Source organism: Schistocerca americana, chromosome 5 (assembly GCF_021461395.2).
Source record: "Schistocerca americana isolate TAMUIC-IGC-003095 chromosome 5, iqSchAmer2.1, whole genome shotgun sequence".
Taxonomy (NCBI): domain Eukaryota; kingdom Metazoa; phylum Arthropoda; class Insecta; order Orthoptera; family Acrididae; genus Schistocerca; species Schistocerca americana.
The window spans coordinates 235,547,783-235,572,944 of record NC_060123.1 but is presented as its reverse complement, the minus strand read 5'-3'; the positions used below and the strand labels follow the sequence as shown (position 1 = coordinate 235,572,944).

Genomic DNA, 25,162 nt, shown 5'->3' with positions numbered 1-25,162 from the left:
TGGATTTTAATACCTACTCCGAACTTTTCTTTTGTTTCCTTTACTGCTTGCTCAATATACAGATTGAATAGGATCGAGGATAGGCTACAATCCTGTCTCACTCCCTTCCCAACCACTGCTTCCCTTTCATGTCCCTCGACTCTTATATCTGCCATCTGCTTTCTGTACAAATTGTAAATAGCCTTTCGCTCCCTGTATTTTACCCCTGCCACCTTCAGAATTTGACAGAGAGTATTCCAGTCAACATTGTCAAAAGCTTTCCCTAAGTCTACAAATGCTAGAAATGTAGGTTTGCCTTTCCTTAATCTTTCTTCTAAGATAAGTTGTAGGGTCATTATTGCCTCACATGTTCCAACATGTCTATGGAATCCAAATTGATCTTCCTCGAGGTCGGCTTCTACCAGTTTTTCCATTCGTCTGCAAAGAATTCGTGTCAGTATTCTGCAGCTGTGACTTATTAAACTGATAGTTCAGTAATTTTCACATCTGTCAACACCTGCTTTCTTTGGGATTGGAATTATTATATTCTTTTATTAAAAAAGGTTTCAGGTATAAAGAGCATATTCCTACTAGAAGCGGTGATGGTACTAAGGGCTCTACTTATGCGGAACACCTTGTGCAAATGGCTCATGCGCCGAGCCCTCCAGTTAATATCGAGTTATTTCATGCCAAAGTTAAGATCTTTAAGCATCTGCAACATGATAAAGACAATATCCTTAACGACCAACTCCTACTAAGAAACAGAAAATTTTTTGAAGGTTTCACACCTTTCATTTGTTTTTCATACTAGTAAATCTGATGATCTGGGGATTTTCACATGCGTGCCCTGATTGGCGAGTGCAGTTGGTCAAGCTGTTCATCTTTTATCTTTTTTCCTCATTTCCTTTTACGATGAACGTGATTTTAGCCCGTTGAACACATCACGTTTTATCTCTATATCTTTATTACCATGACGTCTTTAGATTACGTCCCCTCAGCCCCCCCCCCCCCCCCCCCCCCTCAGGCTGCTAACTATTGGCTTTAGGAATAGCTTTTAAGAGTGCCTCCTGTTGTCATAGGTAGCTTCATATGTGTTTCTTTCCTAGCATAAGCAACCGTGTGTGGTTATTTTTAGGTTTCATTTCCTATTTAGCTCGTCACTTATTCTATCCATCCTATCTTTTGATATACGTTGATCCACAGTTGGGAATATAAGGGCTATTTAACCACGACCCATGTATAAACTTTCACGTATTCGTATGCGCATGCGCATTCAAGTAACTTCCCTTGTCTTGCACATGTGCATAGGTAGCGGGTCAGGTGTGTAAGTGAGCGACCATTTGTAGCTGCAGTTTATGGCGGGTCATGGCTTATCGAACATAGGCCGGAGTGAGGTGGAGCGTACACCATTATGTTAAGTAGTGGTTTAGACTTTGTACATATGTACTGTTTGTGGTTTCCTTTTTTTCATTTATAAATGTATAGCTATGGTGTTCTTTTAATCATTGACAAAGGTCTTCTTGGGCACTTGTGAGTTTTATTGTTCTGAAGAAAGTGTAGTTATCTCTGCAGAAAACCTAGGTTAACACTAGGTACTTTTTTCGCAATCGAGGCGAGTTTCTAGTTTTTTAATATATTAACCAATGATTGCTGACATGCTGTGATGTTGAAGGTTCTTGTATTATATTCTTCTTGAAGTCTGAGGGAATTTTGCCTGTCTCATATATCTTGCTCACCAGATGGTAGAGTTTTGTCAAGACTGGCTCTCCCAAGGCTGTCAGTAGTTCTAATGGAATGTTGTCTACTCCCTGGGCCTTGTTTTGACTTAGGTCTTTCAGTGCTCTGTCAACCTCTTCATGCAGTATCATATCTCCCATTTCATCTTCATCTACATCCTCTTCCATTTCCATAATATTGCCCTCAAGAACTTCGCCCTTGTACAGACCCTCTATATACTCCTTCCACCTTGCTGCTTTCCCTTCTTTGCTTAGAACTGGGTTTCCTTCTCAGCTCTTGATATTCATGCAAGTGGTTCTCTTTTCTCCTAAGGTCTCTTTAATTTTCCTGTAGGCAGTATCTATCTTACCCCTCATTAGATAAGCCTCTACATCCTTACATTTGTCCTCTAGCCGTCCCTGCTTAGCCATTTTGCACTTCCTGTCGATCTCATTTTTGAGACGTTTGTATTCCTTTTTGCCTGCTTCACTTACTGCATTTTTCTACTTTCTCCTTTCATCAATTAAATTCAGTATCTCTTCTGTTACCCATGGATTTTTACTAGCCCTCGTCTTTTTAGCTACTTGATCCTCTGCTGCCTTCACTACTTCATCCCTCAGAGCTACCCATTCTTCTTCTACTGTATTTCTTTCCCCCATTCCTGTAAATTGTTCCCTTATGCACTCCCTTAAACTCTGTACAACCTCTGGTTCTTTCAGTTTATCCAGGTCCCATCTCCTTAAATTCCCACCTTTTTGCAGTTTCTTCAGTTTTAATCTACAGTTCATAACCAATAGACTGTGGCCAGAGTCCACATCTGCCCCTGGAAATGTCTTACAATTTAAAATCTGGTTCCTTAAACACTGTCTTACCATTATATAATCTATCTGAAACCTTCTAGTATCTCCAGGGTTCTTCCATGTATACAACCTTCTTTCATGATTCTTGAACCAAGTGTTAGCTATGATTAAGTTATGCTCTGTGCAAAATTCTACCAGATGGCTTCCTCTTGCAGTTCTTAGCCCCAATCCATATTCACCTACTATGTTTCCTTCTCTTCCTTTTCCTACTGTCAAATTCCAGTCACCCATGACTATTAAATTTTCGTCTCCCTTCACTACCTGAATAATTTCTTTTATCTCTTCATACATTTCATCAATTTCTTCATCATCTGCAGAGCTAGTTGGCATATATACTTGTACTGCTGTAGTAGGTGTAGGCTTTGTGTCTATCTTGGCCACAATAATGCGTTCACTATGCTGTTTGTAGTAGCTTACCCGCACTCATTATTAAATCTACTGCTGCTTTACCCCTATTTGATTTTGTATTTATAACCCTGTATTCACCTGACCAAAAGTCTTGTTCCTCCTGCCACCGAACTTCACTAATTCCCACTACATCTGACTGTAACCTATCCATTTCCCTTTTTAAATTTTCTAACCTACCTGCCTGATTAAGGGATCTGACATTCCACACTCCAACCAGTAGAACGCCAGTTTTCATTCTCCTGATAACGACGTCCTCTTGAGTAGTCCCCACCCGGAGATCCGAGTGGGGGACTATTTTACCTCCGGACTATTTTACCCAAGAGGACGCCATCATCATTTAATCATACAGTAAAGCTGCATGCCCTCTGGAAAAATTACGGCTGTAATTTCCCCTTGCTTTCAGCCGTTCGCAGTACCACAACAGCAAGGCCGTTTTGGTTAGTGTTACAGGGTCAGATCAGTCAATCATCCAGACTGTTGCCCCTGCAACTACTGAAAAGGCTGCTGCCCCTCTTCAGGAACCACACATTTGTCTGGCCTCTCAACAGATACCCCTCCACCCCTCTGTTGTGGTTGTACCTACAGTATGGCTATCTGTATCATTGAGGCACGCAAGCCTCCCCACCAATGGCAAGGTCCATGGTTCATGGACTTTCATTAGAGTATCATTTAAATATTTGAAGAATATGTGTCAAGAACTTGTTGAGTTGTTTGGTACCAGCATATTCCCTTTATGTATTACATATGCATTTATATAATATATATATATATTTAAAATACATAGACCATGTGCATCAAATTGTTCATTTAAGTATCATTTAAAAATCTGAAGTACATTGCTTCAGAACTATTGAAATTTTTTCTAACAATGTTTTCCCTTCACATGTTACATATGTATTAATGTATTATACGTATTAAGAAACATGTTGCCTGTGTCCAACCAAATGTTTATTAGAATATCATGTGGAAATCGGAAGTAAATCTGTCATGAACTTTTTGAGCTCTACATTAATAATGTTTCACTTTTATATGTCACATATATAATTTAAAAATCTGAAGTGAATCAGTCAAGAACATGTTGAGATCTTGAATCAAATATTAGAGTTCCCATTTTAGAAAAATCACTATAACCTCCAAATCACCTTGAAAATCATCTCAAGATCACAGACATTGGGGATCCAGCTATTAGGGCTTATATAGAGGTGTACAGACTGTCATTTTTCCTTTGCACTATTTGTGAGTGGAATAAGGAGTGGGAGGGGGGGGACAAGTAGTGGTACAGGGTACCCTCTGCTGTGCACCATAAGATTTCTTGTGGAGTATTTACAAAGTGACTGTAAATAAAGTTAAACTTTCAAATTGTTGTAGAAAGATCACCACTGGTCAGAATGATGTCAAATTGCAGCAGAATATTATCAGAGAAGGGGGAAAACATATGGCAGAAGAGAAATAAACAGTTACAAAATGAAACAATAGATAGCACTGTAAGCATTATAATTTTATAGTGGTCAACTACAAATGTAAAATGAATCATACAACAATGCTTAAGGTGTATGTCTGACATTAAACAAACTGTACTATTCAGTGTGGATCGGTGTATAGGTGTGATACGTTTAGTTACATAAGCCTATCCACCCAGCCAGCTCATATCACACTGGATGGGAAAAATTGGTTTTTAATTGCCCTGAGGCCAAAAAACACATAAAAAGCATCACCCACATCAGTTTTGAATTGTTGTGAGGCCAAAAACTGCATAAAAAGCATCAATCATATGGGTTTTTAATTGTCCTGAGGCCAAAAACCACATAAAAAACATCAATCACATTAGTTTTTAATTGTCCTGACGCCAAAAACCGCTAAAAAGCATCACTCAAAATCAAATAAGATTATTAATTTCTGTATGACTGGCACAAAACATGTTCAATTGTTGTCCACCATTTTCTACAACAAGTTGAAATCAAGAAACAGCATGTTCCACATCTAATCGAAGCGTTTCTGATGTCATGTTTAGAATGTGTTGCATGATGTGTGTCTTAAATGCAGCTAAGTTTGCTATCAGAACACTGAACACAACATCTTTCACACAACCCCACAGCCAGAAGTCTCACGAATTGAGATCAGGTGATTGGGATGGCCACACTGTAGGAAAACGGCAGCTGATAATTCTTCTAGCATTTCCAAAATGGCGCTTCAGCAGCTGCTTAACTGGATTTTCAATGTGCGGAGGTGTGCCATCTTGCATAAAAATGATCCCATCCACACACTGTTGGAGGGCTGGAATGATGAGGTTGTGCAAAAGACATTCATAGTGCTTACCAGTGATGGTACAGGTAACAGGACCGGAAGCACCTGTCTCTTCAAAAACATAAGGCCCTATGATAAATGATGCCATAAACCCGCACCACAGAGTGACCTTTTCAAGATGAAGTGGTACTGGTTAATTTGTGTGTGGAGTTTCCACTGCCCATATTTGACAATTCTGTGTATTGACACATTCTGTCAGGTGGAAGTGGGCTTCGTCCATCCACAAAATCTTCCACGGCCAATCATTGTCTACTTCCATGCAAGCAAGAAATCATAAAGCAAAGGTCTCCCTACCTGGCAGGTCAACAGGAAGCAACTTGTGCACATTTGTAATTTTGAATGGATAGCAAAGAAGGAAATTTTATATGATTTTACATCCCGTGCTCACGAGTATGTCCAATGTTCGGGCAATTCTCTGTGCACTACACGTTTACACACCACCACTTGTCTCCTCCTGGATTGCTTGGCCACTGCTTCCACTGATGTTGAATCAATTTGTTTCCTCCCTCTACCAGGTTGCACACCAAAAGAACAGACCTTTTCGAATTTCCAAATCATCCAGAGCCACGGCAGTCATCAGACCAATGCCTTTTTTCAAACCCTTCAGTGTCTGGAACTTCTGCGGAGTACTGTGTGCACAGTCATCATTCTTGTAATACAGCTTTACAAGCAGAGTGCAATCCTGCATTGAGACAGTCATGGCAAATGTTGCAGACGCGAAAGGAGGAAAAGCCATGTACCCAGCATGATTATACCAACTTCGATGGGTCGTGTGCATGACAGGTGTTTTCATTTATGTATAATGCCACATACAGCACCATCTATTGATCAATTTTCACACTATTTTTTTTCTTCTGCCATACCTTTTCCCCCTCTCTGATAATATTCCATTGCAATTTGATGTCATTCTGACCAGTGGTGTTATTTCTACAGTGTTTTGAAAGTTTAACTTTAATTATAATCAGCCTGTATGTAGATGTATGTGTAGTAGGAGACCGAGCTCCAGACAGCCATGTGGCAATGCCAAGGGAGAAGACCACCATGTTTGGTATATGGCACCAGTGCATTGTGCTGCATCCGCAGCAGCAATCTGAGCAACAGTTGGCATTACCGTGACACAACAAACTGTTACAAATTTACTTCCAGGACAGCTCTGAGCCAGGTGCCCTGTGTCATTCATTCCAATGACTCGAAACCACTGCAGTTTGTGACTTCAGTGATTTCAAGTTAGAGCTCATTGGAGGGAAGGATGGAGGCCTGTTCTGTTTTCTGATGAAAGCTGGTTTTTCCTCTGTGCCAATGATGGCTGTGTGTTGGTTAGGAAGAGGCCATATGAGGGCCTGCAAACAACCTATCTGTGTGCTAGACACACGGGACCTTCAGCTGATGTTAGGTCTGGGGTGCAATTTCATATGACAGCAGAAACACTCTCATGGGTATCCCACACACTGTGACTGCAAATTTGTATGTCAGTCTGGTGATTTGACCTCTGTTACCATTCATGAACAGCATTCCAGGCATGCTTTCCAACAGCATATTGCTGTTGTGACCCAACATGCTCCACAGGATGTCAACATGTTGCCTTGGCTGCTTGATCATCAGATTCTTTTCTGTTCGAGAGCATACTGGACATCACTAGACAACTCCAGTGTCATTCACAAACGGCATTAACCATCCTGTATTGACTGACCAAGTGCACCAGGCAAGGAACTTCATCTCACAAACTGACATATGACACCTGTTCAACACAATGTACACACTTTACATGTTGCATTCAACATTCTGGCAGTTACATCAGTTATTAATGTTCCAGCATTTCAGATTTGCAGTAATGTATCTTGCACTTACAGTAACCTGTGAACTTGCATTTTTAATCACTTAAACATGTTACCTAAGAAATGTATTCTCAGAATTTCATTGCTCTACATTAATTATTTTTTGTATTGCAATTTAAAAAATATGTAGCCTATATCCATCTGAACATTTATTCAAATATTGTGTAAAACTACAAAGTAAATTGGTCAACTGCTTCTTGAGATTTTTGGTAACAATGTTAAACAACAACTTGTCTTTTTTAAGTAGCATAGATTTCGCTCATAATGTTTTTTTAACGAACTTGGTTGTCAGGAAAATGTTGTGGTTTTTTCAAAAGATGATTCTGTATTAAATATTTCTTTGCTGTGAGCAAAGCTGGAAAGTTACAGCTTGCTACATCACATTGAGTAATTCTATGCTTGTTACTGAGGTTGACAGTACAGACCTGAGACTTCCTGTGGTTTGCCTTCAGGTGATTAATATGACTGCTGAAGTAAAGTGTGTTCACAATCTGTGTCAGTTTCTCTTGTAACTCTGAGAAGCTCATACCTTGAGGTCTTGGAGCTGTATATCATTATATATAGACTGCATGATGTGATTTGCTATTGTTTGGTCAACAGTCTTCCTCTATTCTATTTTCCCACGCCTCCTCATCCACTCTTCCAACTTGCAGCTATTTTTGTCTGCAGCTGTCTGAAGAATCTCTGCTTTACGCATGTGTTTGTATTTTAAATGAGTTATAGCTTCATACTAGCAACAGAGTATTGCCATCATTCACTCCTAACGGCCCTCCCTTTTTGCCCAGACATCGGTTTACATATGCATGTGCCTGTATTTATGGTATTCATTATTCCATTACAAAGGTGTATTTTTTAGTAGTTATATGATAGAGGTAGCATTATAATGTCTTAAATGAGTTGTAGCTTGGTACAGGCAACAGAATTCATAATTTCACACTTGTTTATCCTCCTTAAGCATTGGAACAATGTGTTATTCATCATCTGTAGAAGTTTATATCCAGTATTATAATGGATTTTTCATTATGTTGTTTAATCTATTTAACAGAGAACAACAAGAATTTATTTGAAAATTTTTCATAGTATTAACACTTTACAGGTAGTGACAGAGAGTACACCATGGGAAGGTGGACTGGCAGCTGTCACCAGTAGGGGAATTGATGGAAATTATGGCCATGCAGTTCTGAAATCCTATGATCACAAAAACCCCACAATTGAAGATGACTTACCAAGACTTGTGACTATGTCAAGCAGAACAGAAGAAGGACTGAATAAAATACTATCAAAAGTAATAAAAATGAATTCAATCCATCATACTCATATAACATAGCTGTAAATAGACAGATAGATATTAACAGCAGATAGATATACTTCTATGCTAATGTTGTGTTGTCCTGTTCATGTACAATAAAGCATCTTAATAGTTCACCCAATATATGACAATGCACATTTTTTTAGATCAATCTCTCCACACTGGAAGGCCTGTCTACACCTTTAAAATAATAATGAAGAACAAAACATCCTCACTCATAAGTGTATTTTTTAACTTCCCACAGCCAGTTTCTAACCTCAATAAGATTATTTTGTATTGAAAATTGCCCTATAAAATATTGAAACAAAATGTAGTAGGGAAAGTTCTGGGAGAATTTAAATAATTAGTGAGTAAAGAGGATCACTCACTGAATAGTAGAAGCATTGTGTCACTGCCATGCATACAAAACAGAATGAAAACTTTGCTAGCTTTTGTATGAATCCTTTAATGAGCTAGAGTGCACATATTGCAACCTGTGCAGCTGTGTTATGCTGGCTGAAAAACCAGTACCAGGACTGCAATTTGGCAGGTGGACTGGGGTGGAGGGCTGTGCCAGACTGGGTGTGTAGAGACGGAAAGTGGGAGGGGGATTAAGGAGTGGGATCTGGGACTCTAAGTGAGGCAGCAGACGATGGGTTAGGAATGCAGGAGGGAGAGGCTGCAGGTGCAGGAGCAACAGAAAAGGTGAGTTCATGTGGTGTAGAAAGACAGTTGAGTGGAGGCATGGATTTGGAGGGACTGACAGGATAGAGTTAGGGCAGCTTGATAGACAGAGGTTGCAGGTGAGTGAGTCAGTGTGAGATTGAGGACAGGAGGATTACAGGAATGAAGGATGTGTTGCAAAGATAACTCCCATGGGATCCAGTTGCATGGACTGTGAAGCAGCCACTGAAATCAAGCATGTTGTGCCTAGAAGTGTGTTCCGCAGATAGGTTGTCAACTCTGCTCTTGGCCAATGTTTGGCAGTAGCCATTCATTCTGATGGACAGCAGGTTGGTGGCCATGACCACTTAAAATGCTGTGCAGAAATTGCAGCAGAGCATCTATATGACATGGTTGCTTTCACAGTTTGCCCTGTCTCTGGTGGGATAGTATAAGTTGCAACAGGACCAGAGTAGATGTGCTGTGTTGGTGAATGGGGCAGGTTTTGCACCTGGGTCTTCCAAAGGGAATGTGGATGGTAAAACAAATCAGTTACAGTTGGAGCTGTTTTATTCTTCATAATTGCTCTCCTGTTAAGTGACTGCTCATAGTTTTGAACAATTTGTTGTTGACACAATACCCCAACATTCTTTAGACAAAATAAAATGCATTACAAAGTTTAATAACCACAGCAAATCGGAGTACAACCTATGCAGATTTTGATGTAAATTATGTGAAGGAATCTCACAGAAAAATTGATCCAGAAATGCTGTTCACCATTTATAATTTAGTATTAGTCATATAAGTTTCTTTGCTGAAGGAGCTTGGATAGTAGTTTTAATTTATGGAGATTTTGCTGTAAATGGTGTAGAGATGTCATTAATCATTTTTGATTTAGTAGGAGTTATCTATATTTCTCCCCTGAAGTAGGTTGGGGTATTGGTAATGTGACAGATAATCCTGTCATTGAAGAAGTGGAAGTTAAGGGGAGTTGGAACGCCCTATCTCGACAATGTTAAGTTTAGTGACTTGGCTTCCCTGTATTTCAGGAACCACTGTAGCCATTGACATGAAACTTTTACAGGACATTAAACTGTATGTTCTGAGTCTACTGAACTACAATAATTGCATTTGAGCGACTGCTTTTGGAAATACAATTTTTTAATTACATGGTTAAAATTTTGTGTAATTTTTTTGTACGTTATCCTAAATAATTTTAATTATGCATAACATTATGTTCTTCTTTTAGTTCAGTAGACGCAAGATATGTATGGTATTACTCCCTGAAAATCTGAATACTCTATTCAAAGTGGTTTCTGATATTTAGGGAAAAATGCAGCAGAAAAAGTAAATTTTCAGGAATGGCTTCTAAAGTTTCAAAAGACGGTAACTCACTTAATACATGCTTAACTTTTTATTTTTCATCACTCAGAAGCACCCTGCACCATACTGTATATCATACCCTTGATATTTTTCCAAGTTTTTTTCTTCTTTTCTTCTTTCAGTACTCTCTAGTGGCCAACTGTGGTGTATACTGTGCTTTATCAATGCAAACCTTGTCAATCCGTTCAAGTTCTCTGATGCAGTTTGCTCCAGGATTAGTTCCCATATGCTGTAGCACTTGCACCCTACCAGTGTTGCCCTCATTAAAAGCAATAACAGCATCACTGACCCCCCATTTTAATGTCTTCACTCCAACAAAAACATTTTTTGGTAAGTGAGTCCATATAAGACTACTGATCGACTCATTGGGATTTTGAGTCTGACAATGCAGACACTTCTTCAGTAACTCAGGATTTGCCAAGTCTCTGTAAAAAGGTTTTATCATATCCATGACTACTGCTGGGATGGAATGTTTATGGCTGTATTAATTGTTTGAGTACTGGGCATTGCGGTAATTGCACCATGAATCAGGTCTTGGAGGGCAAAGGTGGTGTACTGCTGTTTCATCAGTTGACAGTCTGTGGAAGAAGGTAGCTCATACTGCCTGCTTCATTTTTAACAAATCCTCAGTATTATTTCTAATGGCCGTCCCATAATACTGCTGTAGGTCATCAATCATTTTTTCAGTCAGTCTGCCTCTTATGGTTTTACCAATAGAAACTGTCTTGTCTCTCAAACTTTCTTTCTACTTTCTCAACTTGGTGCCCATCCTCTTCTGGACATGACGAACACATTCCAGTTTTGTGATAATCTTCTCACCATAGGGCTGAGCAGCTACTACACTGTTATATCCTTTTGAGTCTCCATCACCTAAGAACTTAATGTAACACACTCCCCTTTCATTCACAGATCGACTAAAAATTTCAGTAGCTGTAGAGGCCTCCACACCACCACTTGTTCCTTCATAATTTCTGTCACAGATATGCCCTTCTTCATTCCCTGATTTACACTCATAACAATTATATTATTATTATTAAGCATTACAATCCATGAAGGCTTTTTGCTGCAGAATGGACAATGTTGAACCACTTTGCTCTGTCTTTACAAGTAATTTGCCACTGTCTGTCATGTCCTAGTTTTCTGAGATCGTCTTGAATATTGTCCAAGTATCTCATGCGTGGGCGTCCAAGAGGTCGTCTTCCGGTGGGAATCTCTTCAGTCACTTTCTTGATGGTCCTGTTTGGTGGTGCTCTGATGACATGCCCTATCCATTTCAGTCTTTTGGCTTTAATTTTGGCCACTATATCGGAGTCTTTATATAATTTGTAAATTTCATTGTTATTTAGCAATCTCCATTCATCACTGATCCTATCTCTTATGGGTCCAAATATTTTTCTCAAAATTTTTCGTTCAAATACTCTTAATCTGTTTTCCTCTTTTTTTGTGAGAGTCCAGGTTTCAGATCCATAGGTGAGTACTGGTATAATCAATGATTTGTATACTTGTAGTTTGGTGTTCCTAGAAATTAACTTGCTTTTGAAAACTGTCAAGAGACTATAGTAGCATTTGTTAGCCTTCTGAATTCGTGATTCTATTTCAATTTTTATGGAGTTGTCAGAGGTTACTATTGTACCAAGGTAATTAAATTCATTTGTCTTTGTGAAAGCTGTGTTATTAATTTGCAGTACATTATTATTTGATGGATAGCGGGATAAGATAAACACTCATAACAATGTTTGGTTAAAATCTGGAAATATATTACTTTTCCAGTATCCACACTGGTCACTGAAGCAACAGAATTCTTAGAACTGTAGCCGTGCTTCTGCCAAGTGCCACCAAAAGCTACTGGTATGCCAGTCATACTATCATTTATTTCAACAGCTTTGTTTGCAGCACCCTTCATTGACTCACATGCAACAGATTCCACAGCAGCTCCAATAATTCCTGCATACTTGTCGATTTTACAAGGTGGGCATGGCATATTCATCAAGGCACACATTGTTTCTGCTGCGGTGTGTCCTTTTGCCAGTAGCCCTCAATCCATAAAACCACCTAACATTTATGTCAAAATAATTATCTTTACACTTATCAGAATTCCAAAATGGATGAGTATATTTACAATTGGCACAATTAATGATAAGTTTCCTGGTTAGTCCATTTGATACCTCACTGTTTTCATGCAAACTAACTGGCCCTCAACATATTTTACAACACACACATTCACCTAACACACTTGTTAGGATGTGTAAATCTATCAGAATATAACATAACCTACCATTTACATCACTTTCATTTTGAGAAGACTGTGCATGGCAATGTCTTATTTTAATCTTCGAAGCACTAATGGGTGTTACTCTAGATACTGACAAGTTTGTCTGTATTTCATTGTCTGTAACATCACATGCCACTTGTTGAACACAATGTTTTCCTTTAATCAAAAATCTATTACCATGAAATCCATGTTTCTTAAAAACACTTCGTTTTGGCATCATACTTTAATTTTTGAGAGATTTACCAATCTATTCATCACTTTTCCCCAGAAAAACGTTAGCACTTTGACATACAATGTGTATTTATACTATGAAACCATACGATACTGTTTTTGACAGTGCTACCAATATGAACAAAACACGTAATTTAACCTTAATAACACAGCAGTCCATAGCCTTCTGTATAAAAAATTACCAATTTTATTAGATTTTGAGGTAATGCACATAAATATTTTAACATTATATGAATATAATAGAGGGAAACATTCCACGTGGGAAAAATATATCTAAAAACAAAGATGATGTAACTTACCAAACGAAAGCATTGGCATGTTGATAGACACACAAACAAACACAAACACACAAACAAAATTCAAGCTTTCACAACCAATGGTTGCTTTGTCAGGAAAGATGGAAAGACAAAAGGATGTGGGTTTTAGGGAGAAGGTAAGGAGTCATTCCAATCCCAGGAGCGGAAAGACTTACCTTAGGGGGAAAACAGGACAGGTATACACTCACACACACACACACATATCCATCTGCACATGTACAGACACAAGCAGACATTTGTAAAGACATGGGGTCCACTCAACCTGATGATGTCAGTTGAGGAGATACTTGACTGAGCAGTAGCAGTCGAAGTCACAAAAAGTGATAATGGCTGGGAGAGTAATGTGAAGACCCCATAGCCTTCCATAACACATCCAATGATGCGATTGGATGACATAGCAGTCAGTCAGTACTGATAGGTCTGCCATGGTGTGTGGACTGAGTTAATGCAGTATTTTGTCCCACATTCACTTATGTAATTTTATTATTACTTATATTTAATAATGTACCAGTGTTTTACTAAGTTAGAGTTGAACAGAACCTGCTTCACCTAAACAATTTCAGTGGACTTGTTCAAGAATACAAACTTCCTGCTGGTCACCACATTTTTTTCCTAATCTGTCATCTCAACTCTAACCAAATCTAGTTCCACAGACCGGTGACCAAATGAGCAGGACAATCTACAAAGGAAAGTTATACATTTTTTAAATAGTAGCTGTCCATTGTATCTGAAAAGGGAAATTCAGTTACAGAGATTGTTCAAGCTTTCTTTGTAGCAAACCAGATAATGTCTTCTCCGCAGCATGTAAGTAGCATACCAGATAATGTCTTCTCTACATGTTGCTTACTGAATATGACATTGATGTTTTTCAGTAGTATGTCTCAATACCAATGCCCCAGGAAACATGAAGTGATCCTTAAATTTAATGTCATACTGTGTAGGGTATCATTTTTACAGTTAAAGAGAGGTAACAGTGACTTTGTGTACTGTGTGTTGCTCCTGTTCTTCTACACTAAGATGAATTACTGAAAGTGAATTGGATATTATTTTTAGGTGGAGTCAATGCCACTGGACAAAGAATATATTAAATTATTACATGATATTTATGCTGTAAGCATCCCAAACTATATGCACAGAGGATACACAATTTTGACACAAGGAGAAACAAAAAGGGAAACTGAGGTGAGTGAAGTAAAATATCATTTTAGCCACATGAAGCAAAAGAATGCATAGTAATACATGATGGTAAATATCTAAGGATGGTGATCTGATAAATGATTGGAGGTAGCATTGCTATATCATTTTATCCTTGTACCAATAGCTTTGTCTCTTTTTGTTACTAAGTGTCATTTTAGACAAGTGTGGTGGATCAAACAGACAGATGTGCCAGTTCAGTTCAAGTTTGAAGATAGGCAGAATATTTAATGGACTTTGACTTGTAACATTTATACCCAGAGTCATTTGTTGTAAAATCTCAAAACTATTCTGTGTGAAACTAAAATGAGTAAAATGTAAGATCCTGGGAACACTCTTGAAATGCTTGAACATTTTATGCTCATAGAAAACAGTGCTATGTAAGTAGATGCTAAAAGTGATACCGAAATCTCTTGGTTTAACAGTGCTGACAACTCCATAATGCTGAAAAACTCTTTAAGCTTTCCAAATTTTAGAACCAAAGTCATTTCAGTGGAAAAATGCTGTGAGCAACAGCTGCACAATGGCCTTTGACAAAAAACATGCAGTTATATGAGATTTTAAAACCAAAGCTAAAGCCACTGTAAAAAGAATTGGTAACTTGTTTTATTTACAAGGAAATCCTCCAAAGATGAGTGTCATTACTGAATAGATGATGATACAAAGTTATATAGAAATTTAGCACTAGCATTCTCAGTTGGGCTACATATATTCACAAACCATGATACTTGCCTTAAAGGAAAGATCATATTACTTCCTTCCACCAACCAATATACAACGTCAAACAAACTTCTGGAATTAATCCACTCTGACTTTTGTAGATCAACAAAGGAAACATCTCAAAGTCATGCAAGGTTTTTTGTGACTGCCACAGATGACCACTGCAGTTGGCATTAAGTGTATTTACTTAGTAAGTAAGGCTGGGTAGCTGACAGGTTTACAGATTTCAGTAATCTGACAGAATATCAGACTGGTCACAAGATTAAATCCCATTCTCAGGATGTCCAATGGTTCCATACATGCCACAACAAACAGATTCACAGAAAAAGAGAACCATAATTGATGTTGCCATGGATAAAGACTACTGTTACTATTTTATACTGAAGCCACTACACAGTGAACTATGTCCAGAAAGAAGTAGGTGAAAAGAACACTTGTCATGTCTCATTTTCAAGTGTTTTGTCAGTAGGTTGTCATGCTGGACAAATCAGTGAACAAAAGTAAATTTAGTTGTAATGGTAAACAAAGAACTTCTGAAAGTTATTCTGACTGTCACAAAGCCTGTTGAATGTGGATACCAAAAGATTGCTGGATACACATTTCAAGAGAAGTAAAGTCCCTTGATCATGACTTTCCTGTACCCAAGAAGACTTTTGTTAATTTCTATGTAGACAACACTAAGAAGAAGTGACCAAACTGAACTTTGAGGAAAGAGATTCTAAAATTTATCCAAATGTTAAATTTGAGCCACAAAAACTATGATGAACCATTCTGTGGCTTTGATGATGGGGTTCTACCTGCACCTGAAAATGTCAGCACCACAACAAAATGTGGGCCCAGGAGACTAAAGTTAGCATGATCTGGCAGAAGAGGGCATCCACCCAGATGTATAACAATCAATGCACACCAAGAACAAGTCTTTGACAACAATTTATTCTAGGATGAGGATGATAATTCTTTGAATGGTATATCCAACCAACAGCCAGTCCCAACAGTCTCACCACTGATTGATAGAAAAGAAACTTTTATTCATGATATCAGCTTCAGTGCAAGAGTGACAGAAGTGAACATCAGTGATGTAGTAAATGGGCCGGATCATCAAGAGTAGATTGAAGCCATGTAAATGGGAGCAGGTCATTAGCCAAAAAAGCAAGAATTGTTGCATGGGGTTCAACCAACATCTGACAACTGGCCTCATGGGAAAGTTTGCCCTAGTTTCAGGGATAATCATTGTCATTTAGACTACTCATGGCTCCATCAGTCAGACTTGACTTTCATATCTGATAGTTGGATATAATGATTTGTAATCTTATCCTCCCTCACCTCACCTGTTGATTGTCACTCTTCAAAATATAATCTTTTAATAAGCTTCAAGAGGAGTAATATATGCAAATAAACCTTTAACTTATCTTCTTTTCTCATTGTTGGCTCTAGTTTGTCATGTCTGGGGGTTGATTCTTGAGGCCATAGTTTTTGACATTGAAGGTTCCAAATGACATGATAATATCTAAGTAAGCCTACTCCATAATTTATGTTTTAGTAGTGTTTATTATATCACATTTTTCTATATCACACCATCTTTACAACTGCCCCTTCATTTTCAAAAATTACATTGTTATTGCCAAAAACCACATCTGATCACATCAAAGGCATGCCCACTACTAACTCATTCTGCGATACTAACAATATTTGGAAGAGTTTACAAAACAAAGAGAGTTTACAAACTTTTTTGACAAAAGAAGAATCTTCACCAAGTTATAGCATTATTCTGTAAATGAATCCAGAAATAAATTTAATAAATTTCATCAGAGTGTGCAATTAATAATAGGAGTTTTAAGATGTGCCAAATATTTCATAATTTCTAATATTTCTAAAAGAAGAGTAACATTAACTGTACATACAGAGTTAATACATATCTATTGCAATAAAGTAATAAAATAATTTCTTTTTATAGATTTTAGCCTTAAATATAATACATTGTATACAGAATCATTATGAAATTCTTCTAGATAAACAGCTGAGATAATATTAACCTACACAAGATTTGAAAATATGTTTGGTCTCGATTACTTCCGTTGAATAAAGGTAATTTTAGAAGAGGGTGTCCCTTTACAATATCCCCCTCACAAAATGTGGAAACAGTGTGTTTACAATATTTTGTGATAGACTGTACAAACTGATTCCAAAAGATAGAATACAGATGTATAGAACTATCTGATACATAACATATTACAGAAAACATAAGAAAAATGTCTACTATACAAGTCATAATCTATACATATATGAGGATATAGCATTCAGATTTTCGGATCTGTGAAACATTCTGTCACAAGACAATTGATGCAAAGTCAAAACTGCAACAGTGCAACACTAAACTATGGAAATAAATACAGAGACAAAGTAAATTACTGGAATTACAAATCGTAAGCTTACATACATAAAATCATGTCTTCAGAATATTCACAAGGGAAGAGAAAAAATTGAGAGCCTAGATGTATGATGAGTGAGTCAACTCGAAAAACTCACAACAACAGGTACAGACCAGAAGAATATTCTCGACCATGAGTAGTAATATAATACCAAATCAATCAAAACCACACCAAGTACAAACTGGCAAAAAATGATTTGATACCAGAAAATGAATAAAGTTCATAAGCATATCAATAAGTTCAATCATATATAAAGAGTAATTGTAAGAAGCATCTAGCCTCAATCAATAATCGTACACTCTCCTTGAGTTCACATACTCCGTCGTGATGACCAGAGGTACCCAAAACTGAGTTAAGCATCAGTTTGTGCACAACTCAAATTCCAATCAGATACAATAATGCAGTACCCAGGATAAATACAGGTAAACAGAGTCGTAAATTGTTTTGAATGATGACGTAGTCCAGTAGCTTGAGAACCAAAATCTATGTATGAAAGCAGACATGTATACATCTTGTTATATTGTCTATACTAGTAAATGTCCTCCACACTATTTGCTAATTGTCCATACAAACTAACCTATATACATAAAACCCCAGAAGATTCATTTACCATTGATAAAAAATACATACTGATTTCAAGTTACATAATGTTCTGGGTAGTCAAGCCCACTACTTGAAAAAACATATGTTTATGTGAAATAACACAGTCTTTGGCAGTCTTGACAAACAATTTACAAATCATAGTCACAACACTGATGTTGTTAACAGGTCCTTGATACATTACCCAACACCTATGACCTCTTGTAAGTTAACTGGTCCAGCAGGGTATAGATTTAAGAGTCAGGAAGTCGTTTCTGAAAGTATTTCTATGGAGTGTAGCCATGTGTGGAATTGAAACATGGAAGATAAATAGTTTGGACAAGATGAGAATAGAAGCTTTTGAAATGTGGTGTTACAGAAAAATGCTGAAGATTAGATGGGTAGGTCACATAACTAATGAGGAGGTATTGAATAGAATTGGAGAGAAGAGAAATTTGTGGCTCAACTTGACTAGAAGAAGGGATTGGTTGGTAGGATACGTTCTGAGGCATCAAGGTATCACCAATTTAGTATTGGAGAGCATTGTGGAGGGTAAAAATTGTAGAGGGTGGCCAAGAGATGAATACACTAAGCAGATTAAGAAGGATGTAGTTTGCGATAGGCACTGGGAGATGAAGAAGCTTGCACAGGATAGGTTAGCATGGAGAGCTGCATCAAACCAGTCTCTGGAATGAAGATCACAACAACAACACTTAATCTTTTCTCTAATTCGTTCAGATATACCACAAATCGTGCTACCTGCATCTCAGTCAAACTGTTACCTTCCCACTGATCAGTGTTAGTCTTAATGTAAGGACATCCAAAATCTGAATCATGATCTCTATTTTTAGACACTTCATGTAAAAGATGAAATTCAATTTCATCAACTGCTACATCCACCCTGTCTTTACAGGGTTTTATCTACTTTACTGGTATCATATCACTGTTTTTGTTAGTCATGTTGCCAGGTAAAGATTGAACACAATGAATAGATTCCATAGCATAACCATCATCATTTATTACAGAAGGAACACAAAATACATTATTGTCTAAATTACACTTCCTCCTTAGATCTTCTTTCACTTCATTCCACCAATTTGGATACAAATTTTGAATAACCACAGATAACTTATTTCAGAATGCACATTATCTATTTTATCATCAATCTGGTCCCAAAAGTTTCATATTTATTCTCTAGGCTTGCAGATAACTCACTTTTACTGTTTGGATCAATACTCTGCATGACAGTAATGAAAAACTGCTTTGGCTGGACTGGTATTCTATGACTCTGACTTACATCATCACATACACCACTTACCTTACCTGTTTTCACAAATAACTCTGAAACTTCATTATTCTTAAACTCCACAAATACCTGATACTCATCATAATTATCATTATCACCATCATCATATTCTTATGAAACTACTTCATCAACATCATTATCAACAGAAATCTCAACAACATCATAGTCACTTACCTCACCGACATTCATTCGCAATAAGCTACCAGTGTCAAGAGTTATCAACCTCGAGAGTTATTTGACAGCTCTCATTCATATCTATGTGAAAGATACAACTTATTTCGGATCCAGTACAGACATCACCTGATTTACATACATCAATAACACTGTTTTCTGGCCAAGAGGAGAAATAATTAGTACATACTACGTCAAAATTCTCATTAGTTTCACCTTCTGGTTTGTGATTAATACCTACATCACAATAATTAAACATAGTGCCCCAAAACTTTTGATCAAAACATAAATGAGAAATTAACATTTCTTCTGTTCTGCTTCAGATACCTGTGCCACATTATTAACACTGTTATTATTATCTAATTGCAAGTGTAAACTGGGGGTTCTTTGCTTATTTTTTTCCTTGCCCCAAAACTGTGGACCTTAATTGAGGTGGCCTGCTGTTTCCCATGTAGTTACCTCTATGATTGTTTCTTCTATTAACTCCTCATGAGTATCCCCATTACACCTATTCTGCTGATTTCAAAATTTCTGTCTCTACTACCATTTTCACCCTGATAGAAGTTACCTGTATCTCTGATTCTGTATTACCATTGTGATCTCTTATCATTCTGATTGTTATGGTACATACTTCTTTCTATTACCCTATGCAGCTTCTCAACATATCGTAAAAGTTGTTCAAGATAATCATCAGGTCCAGGTACTAAATCCCACTGCAACCTTTCTGATAATCTTCTTTTGAGTGCATCAGTCAATATAATTTCGCCAAATGGTTTGTCAAGGTGTGTTGATTTCTTAAGTTTATTCTTACAAAATTCTTTCAGAGTACTGTCTCTACTCCTATAATTAGGACCATTCAAAAGTTCACTTTTAATTCTCCCTTGTCCAGCTTTCGACCATGGTGCTGAAAATCCACTGGATGGAAATTGTCTGACGGAAAACTTTTGTTGGAGTGTTGGACCACACAATACCAATGTCTGTGTAAAGATTTTTGTGAATACAATTTTCCTGAACTGCTGAAATTTTTTGATCTAAAACATTTACACGAGTTTGCATTTTGTTTTCAAAATTTAAAATTTTTTGATCAAAGTTACTAAAGTTATGTTCCATTCTTCTTGCTGTGGCCTTCTGTTCAACTCAGATGTCATTAACATTCTTTGTCTGTTTTGCAGATTTGGCAACTAACTCATTTTCTGAAACAATAAATTTGTTTTCCAAGACGTAACATTTTTCATTTACACTTTTTAAACCGTTTGACAACTGATTTTTAACTCTGAAACGTGATTTTTGGAAATATAGTTTTCCTGACCTGCTGAAATTTTTTGATATATACATTTACATGGTCTATTTGATATTGTATCCTACCCATTTCACTATTGTTTTTGGGTTTTAGGTCATTTAATTGCCCTTGTAATGAAGTAAATTTGCTATCATTGTCGGTCCTTATTTTAGTTAACTGCTCATTAACTGCACTAAATTTGCTATTGTTATCTCTCTCCATTTCCTCTAGTTTTGCAAAAGTTAACTGTAAAATATTGGTTTTTACTGTTTCTTTGCTGAGTATGCTTTCACTCAGTTCAAACATGTCCTGACTGGGTCCCAAAGCTTTCACTTCTACATCACTATTTCCTATGTCTCTGTCCATTTTGAAACAATCACACGAGTTCACAAACAAATTAATTTCGCAAACAGTTTGTACTTATCTTTCCTTTTTGATATCTCTTGTCATAGTTGTGACTTGATACGACTTTGTTGGGCAGTTCTTGGTCTTCTTTCTTCGTTTGATCAGAAATTCATTATAAACTGCAAATGGCCCAAATCACTGTCCCTTCTTCTGCAACAGACAGAACTTTATTATCAGTCATTTGATTCCAGATGATGCCCACAATTGTCATCTTACCATCCCTCATATCACCTGTTGACTGTCACTCTTCGAAATATAATCTTTTAATGAGCTTTGAGAGGAGTAAATTTTACAAATAAACTTTTTACTTATCTTCTTTTCTCATTACCAGATCCAGTTCATCATGTTTATGGATTAGTTCTTGAGGCTGAAATTTTTGACATTACTGGTTACAAATGACATGATAATGTCTAAGTAAAGCCTGCTCCATAATTTCTGTTTTAGTAGTGTTTATTATATCACATTTTTCTATATCCCACCATCTTTACAATTGCCACTTCATTTTCAATAATTACATTGTTATTGCTAAACATAAAAACACATCCGATCACATCAGAGGCGTGTCTACTACTAACTCTTTCTGCAAGTACTAACAATATTCTAAAGAGTTTACAAAACAGAAAGAGTACACAAACTTTCTTGACAAAAAAATACTCTTCACCAAGTTATATCATTATTTTGCTAATGAATGCAGAAATAAATTTAATAAACATCGTCAGATTGTGCAATTAATAATAGGAATTTTAAGCATACCAGATGTTTTATAATTTCAAATATTTCTAAAAGAAGAGCAATTTTAACTGAACATGCAGAGTTAATACATATTGATTGTAGTTATCTAATAAAATAATTTCTTTTTATACATTTTAGCCTGAAATATAATACATTGTATACAAAATCGCATGTAATTCTTTTAATTAAACAGCTGACATAATGGTAACTTATATAACATTTGAAAATATTTGTGGTATCGATTACTTTTGTTGAATAAAGGTAATGTTAGAGGAGGATGCCCCATTACAGACTGCATTTCCTAATGGTTGCATTGGTATGGCCGGACTGAAAAAGGTTGAGAATGGTAAACATATAGTCAAGAAGGCGAAATCTATTGATAATATGTGTAAACTGAAAAAAGCTATTTATGGACTTCATTAGACAGTGGTGTGCCATGTTTAAGGAAACTCTAAAAATCTGTTGAATTGTGACCAATAAATGCGGATTTGTATACCATGTGTGTAGTCAAGGACAGTGTCCACATCTGATTAATTATTTAGGAAAAGCAAATAAAGTATGAGTTATCTTCCAGATTTGATGTCAAGAATTTTGGGGGCATGTGGTATAATCTGGGCAAAGACGCTGATCAATTGGAAATGAAGTCCCATGCTTCTTGAAAGAGCATAGGAGAACAATGCGGGAGACCCGCACCGCCATACTAGGCAAGGTCCTAATGGAGGTGGTTTGCCTTCCTACAACCATAATGGGGATGAATGATGATGATGAAGACAGCACAACAACACCCTGTCATATCAGGCCCATTGAAAATCCCTGAGCCTGCGAGGAATCGAAACCGAGACCCGTGCTTGGGAAACTAGAGCACTACCACAAGACCACGAGTTGTTGACTGCTGATCAATTAGATAACAAAAATTATAACAGTAATGGAAATTCCTGACTGGGGCAATATGTAAAGAAAGGGAAAGGCAACTGCTCACCTATAGCAGACCAGTGTGTGGAGTGCAGAAATACATATATGAAAAGACCATTCACACTAGCTTTCTGACACTAGCTCTTTTTCTAGTAGTAGCGCACACACACACACACACACACACACACACACACACACACACACACACACACACACACACACATCACATCACATCACATAGGCATGCAAATACATACTCCCCTAAGTTTGCATGTGCAGTTAGGTATCTGTGTGGTTGTGCGTATATAACTGCTAGAAAACGAGGTAGTGCCCGACAGCTAATGTGAATGTTGTTCTCTGTTACATGTTTCTGTGCTCCATGCCCTGATCTTCTATAGGTGAGTCATTAATTTACAGATAACTAAATTACATTATATCAGAGTGGCTATATTAGAGGAGTGTCGAATCAAGTCTGATTGATTAAATGCAACCTGGTAAGAGTTTTATTGGCTACTGGAAGCAAACCAAACTTACAGCTGCCCCAGTTGAAAACCATACCCATTCAGGGAATTGGTTGGTATTCTGATGAACATTGCTGTAGCTGATTTGTAATGTTACTAACCCAGCCAATGACTGAAGTTCCTCAGAAGTATCTTAGTCTTGTAGTCTTACGCTGGAAACTGTTTGGGTTTGTTACTAAATTGAACAATAATGGACATAACACCACTGAGTAAATTTGACTTGTTTGGATATTTATTATTGTCAACACAAATTTTTCATAATGTTAATATTTCACAAATACCAGGGTAACATATGCACTTTGTGATCCATGTCAGTGGCAACATATTTCGTAAGCAGTTAATAACAAACAAAAGATTCGTGTCTATATGCAACAACCTTCCACAGATCACAGTTCATAATAAAAAATAGTCAGTTATGCATAGTTCTGAGAATGAGTCACACATACATTAAACACAGGATCAACTTTTACATGCCCTTTGAGAAGGAAATATTGGTTGAGCAATTTTGACATTGAGGTATTAACCAGTTGGTAGTTAGATGCAGACTCTGATGCCAAGATGTTAAGGCAAATTTAGTCAGAGAGGTGTTACCTGGGTGATAACCAAGAGCAGGCTGCTGACATGCTGTCTAATGAGGTATATAAACTGGCTTAATGCTAATTTGTGAAATTGGTAATTATATTTTACTTTGTACCAGTATAACAGTCAAATTTATTAGACGCATTACTTTGTTGATTCCAGTACTGACTTTGTTTAACTGTATGTTAAATAATTATGAAACTATTAAAATTAGATGAACTATTTGTTTATTACTATGTTTAGCTATGTGGTGTTAAATTATTTCCAAATAAAATTCTCAGGTTCTTAGTTTCTCTAATTCATTCAACTTCTTAGTTAGTGGCTTATTTGGATTATCAAATGTACTATCTGGATCAGAAAAATTAGACAGCAAAAGTCTAATGTCCAATCTGGGAAACAAACAAGCTTAAAAGCTCAAATAAAAAAATAAATTTCAGGTGGGTCAAAACTCTAAATATGAATGATTTCTAAGTTAGTGAATTTTCAGAAAAAGTAAACTGGTTACTTGTAAGAGTAAAATTAGGGGTATGAATAAACAGTTATTTGCTCACCACATTTTCATTATTGCATGGCATGAGAACAATTTCAATTAAAGATTTTATCTTTAAGAAAATGTTTTATGTGAAAAAATGGCACTGGGATTACCAACACTTAAATAATTTAATGAACTATGAATTTTGATAAAGTACTGCTTAAATAGGAATTTTGACATTTTAAGTAAATGTGTTAGATCTTCTATCATCAAATAATTAAGAGAAAAAAATTGTTTATGTAAAGAAATGAAATAATAGCAAACAGCATTACTACCACTTTACTACATTTCAACTTGATCTGGCACTTCTTATGCAGTTAACAAGTTAAGCCAGTATGATAAAAATAGCAGTATAGGCAAGCTGTTAAAAATGAATTCAGAAATACCTCAAGGCAATGAGTGACAAGAAGCAGACAAATGTCAATATTAAGGAGGGAATCTTAGATTTTACAGATGCTGTTTAGGGAAATTTCAAAACTGAAGTGAGATCACATACAGGATATAAATTCACCTTTCGCGGAGCAGTGATCTCATGGTGTTTGAGACT

At 36.8% G+C, this 25,162-nt stretch overlaps 1 protein-coding gene across 1 annotated transcript in view; it reads left to right on the top strand.

Moving 5' to 3' along the window:
* Positions 1–25,162, top strand: part of LOC124615980 (fatty acid synthase-like) — a 394,674-nt gene that overhangs the window by 106,744 nt on the left and 262,768 nt on the right. Inside the window, exons 8-9 of the mRNA XM_047144185.1 lie at positions 8,199–8,387; positions 14,310–14,438. Of these exons, the coding sequence (XP_047000141.1) occupies positions 8,199–8,387; positions 14,310–14,438 (318 nt within the window). The remainder of the gene's footprint in view (positions 1–8,198; positions 8,388–14,309; positions 14,439–25,162) is intronic.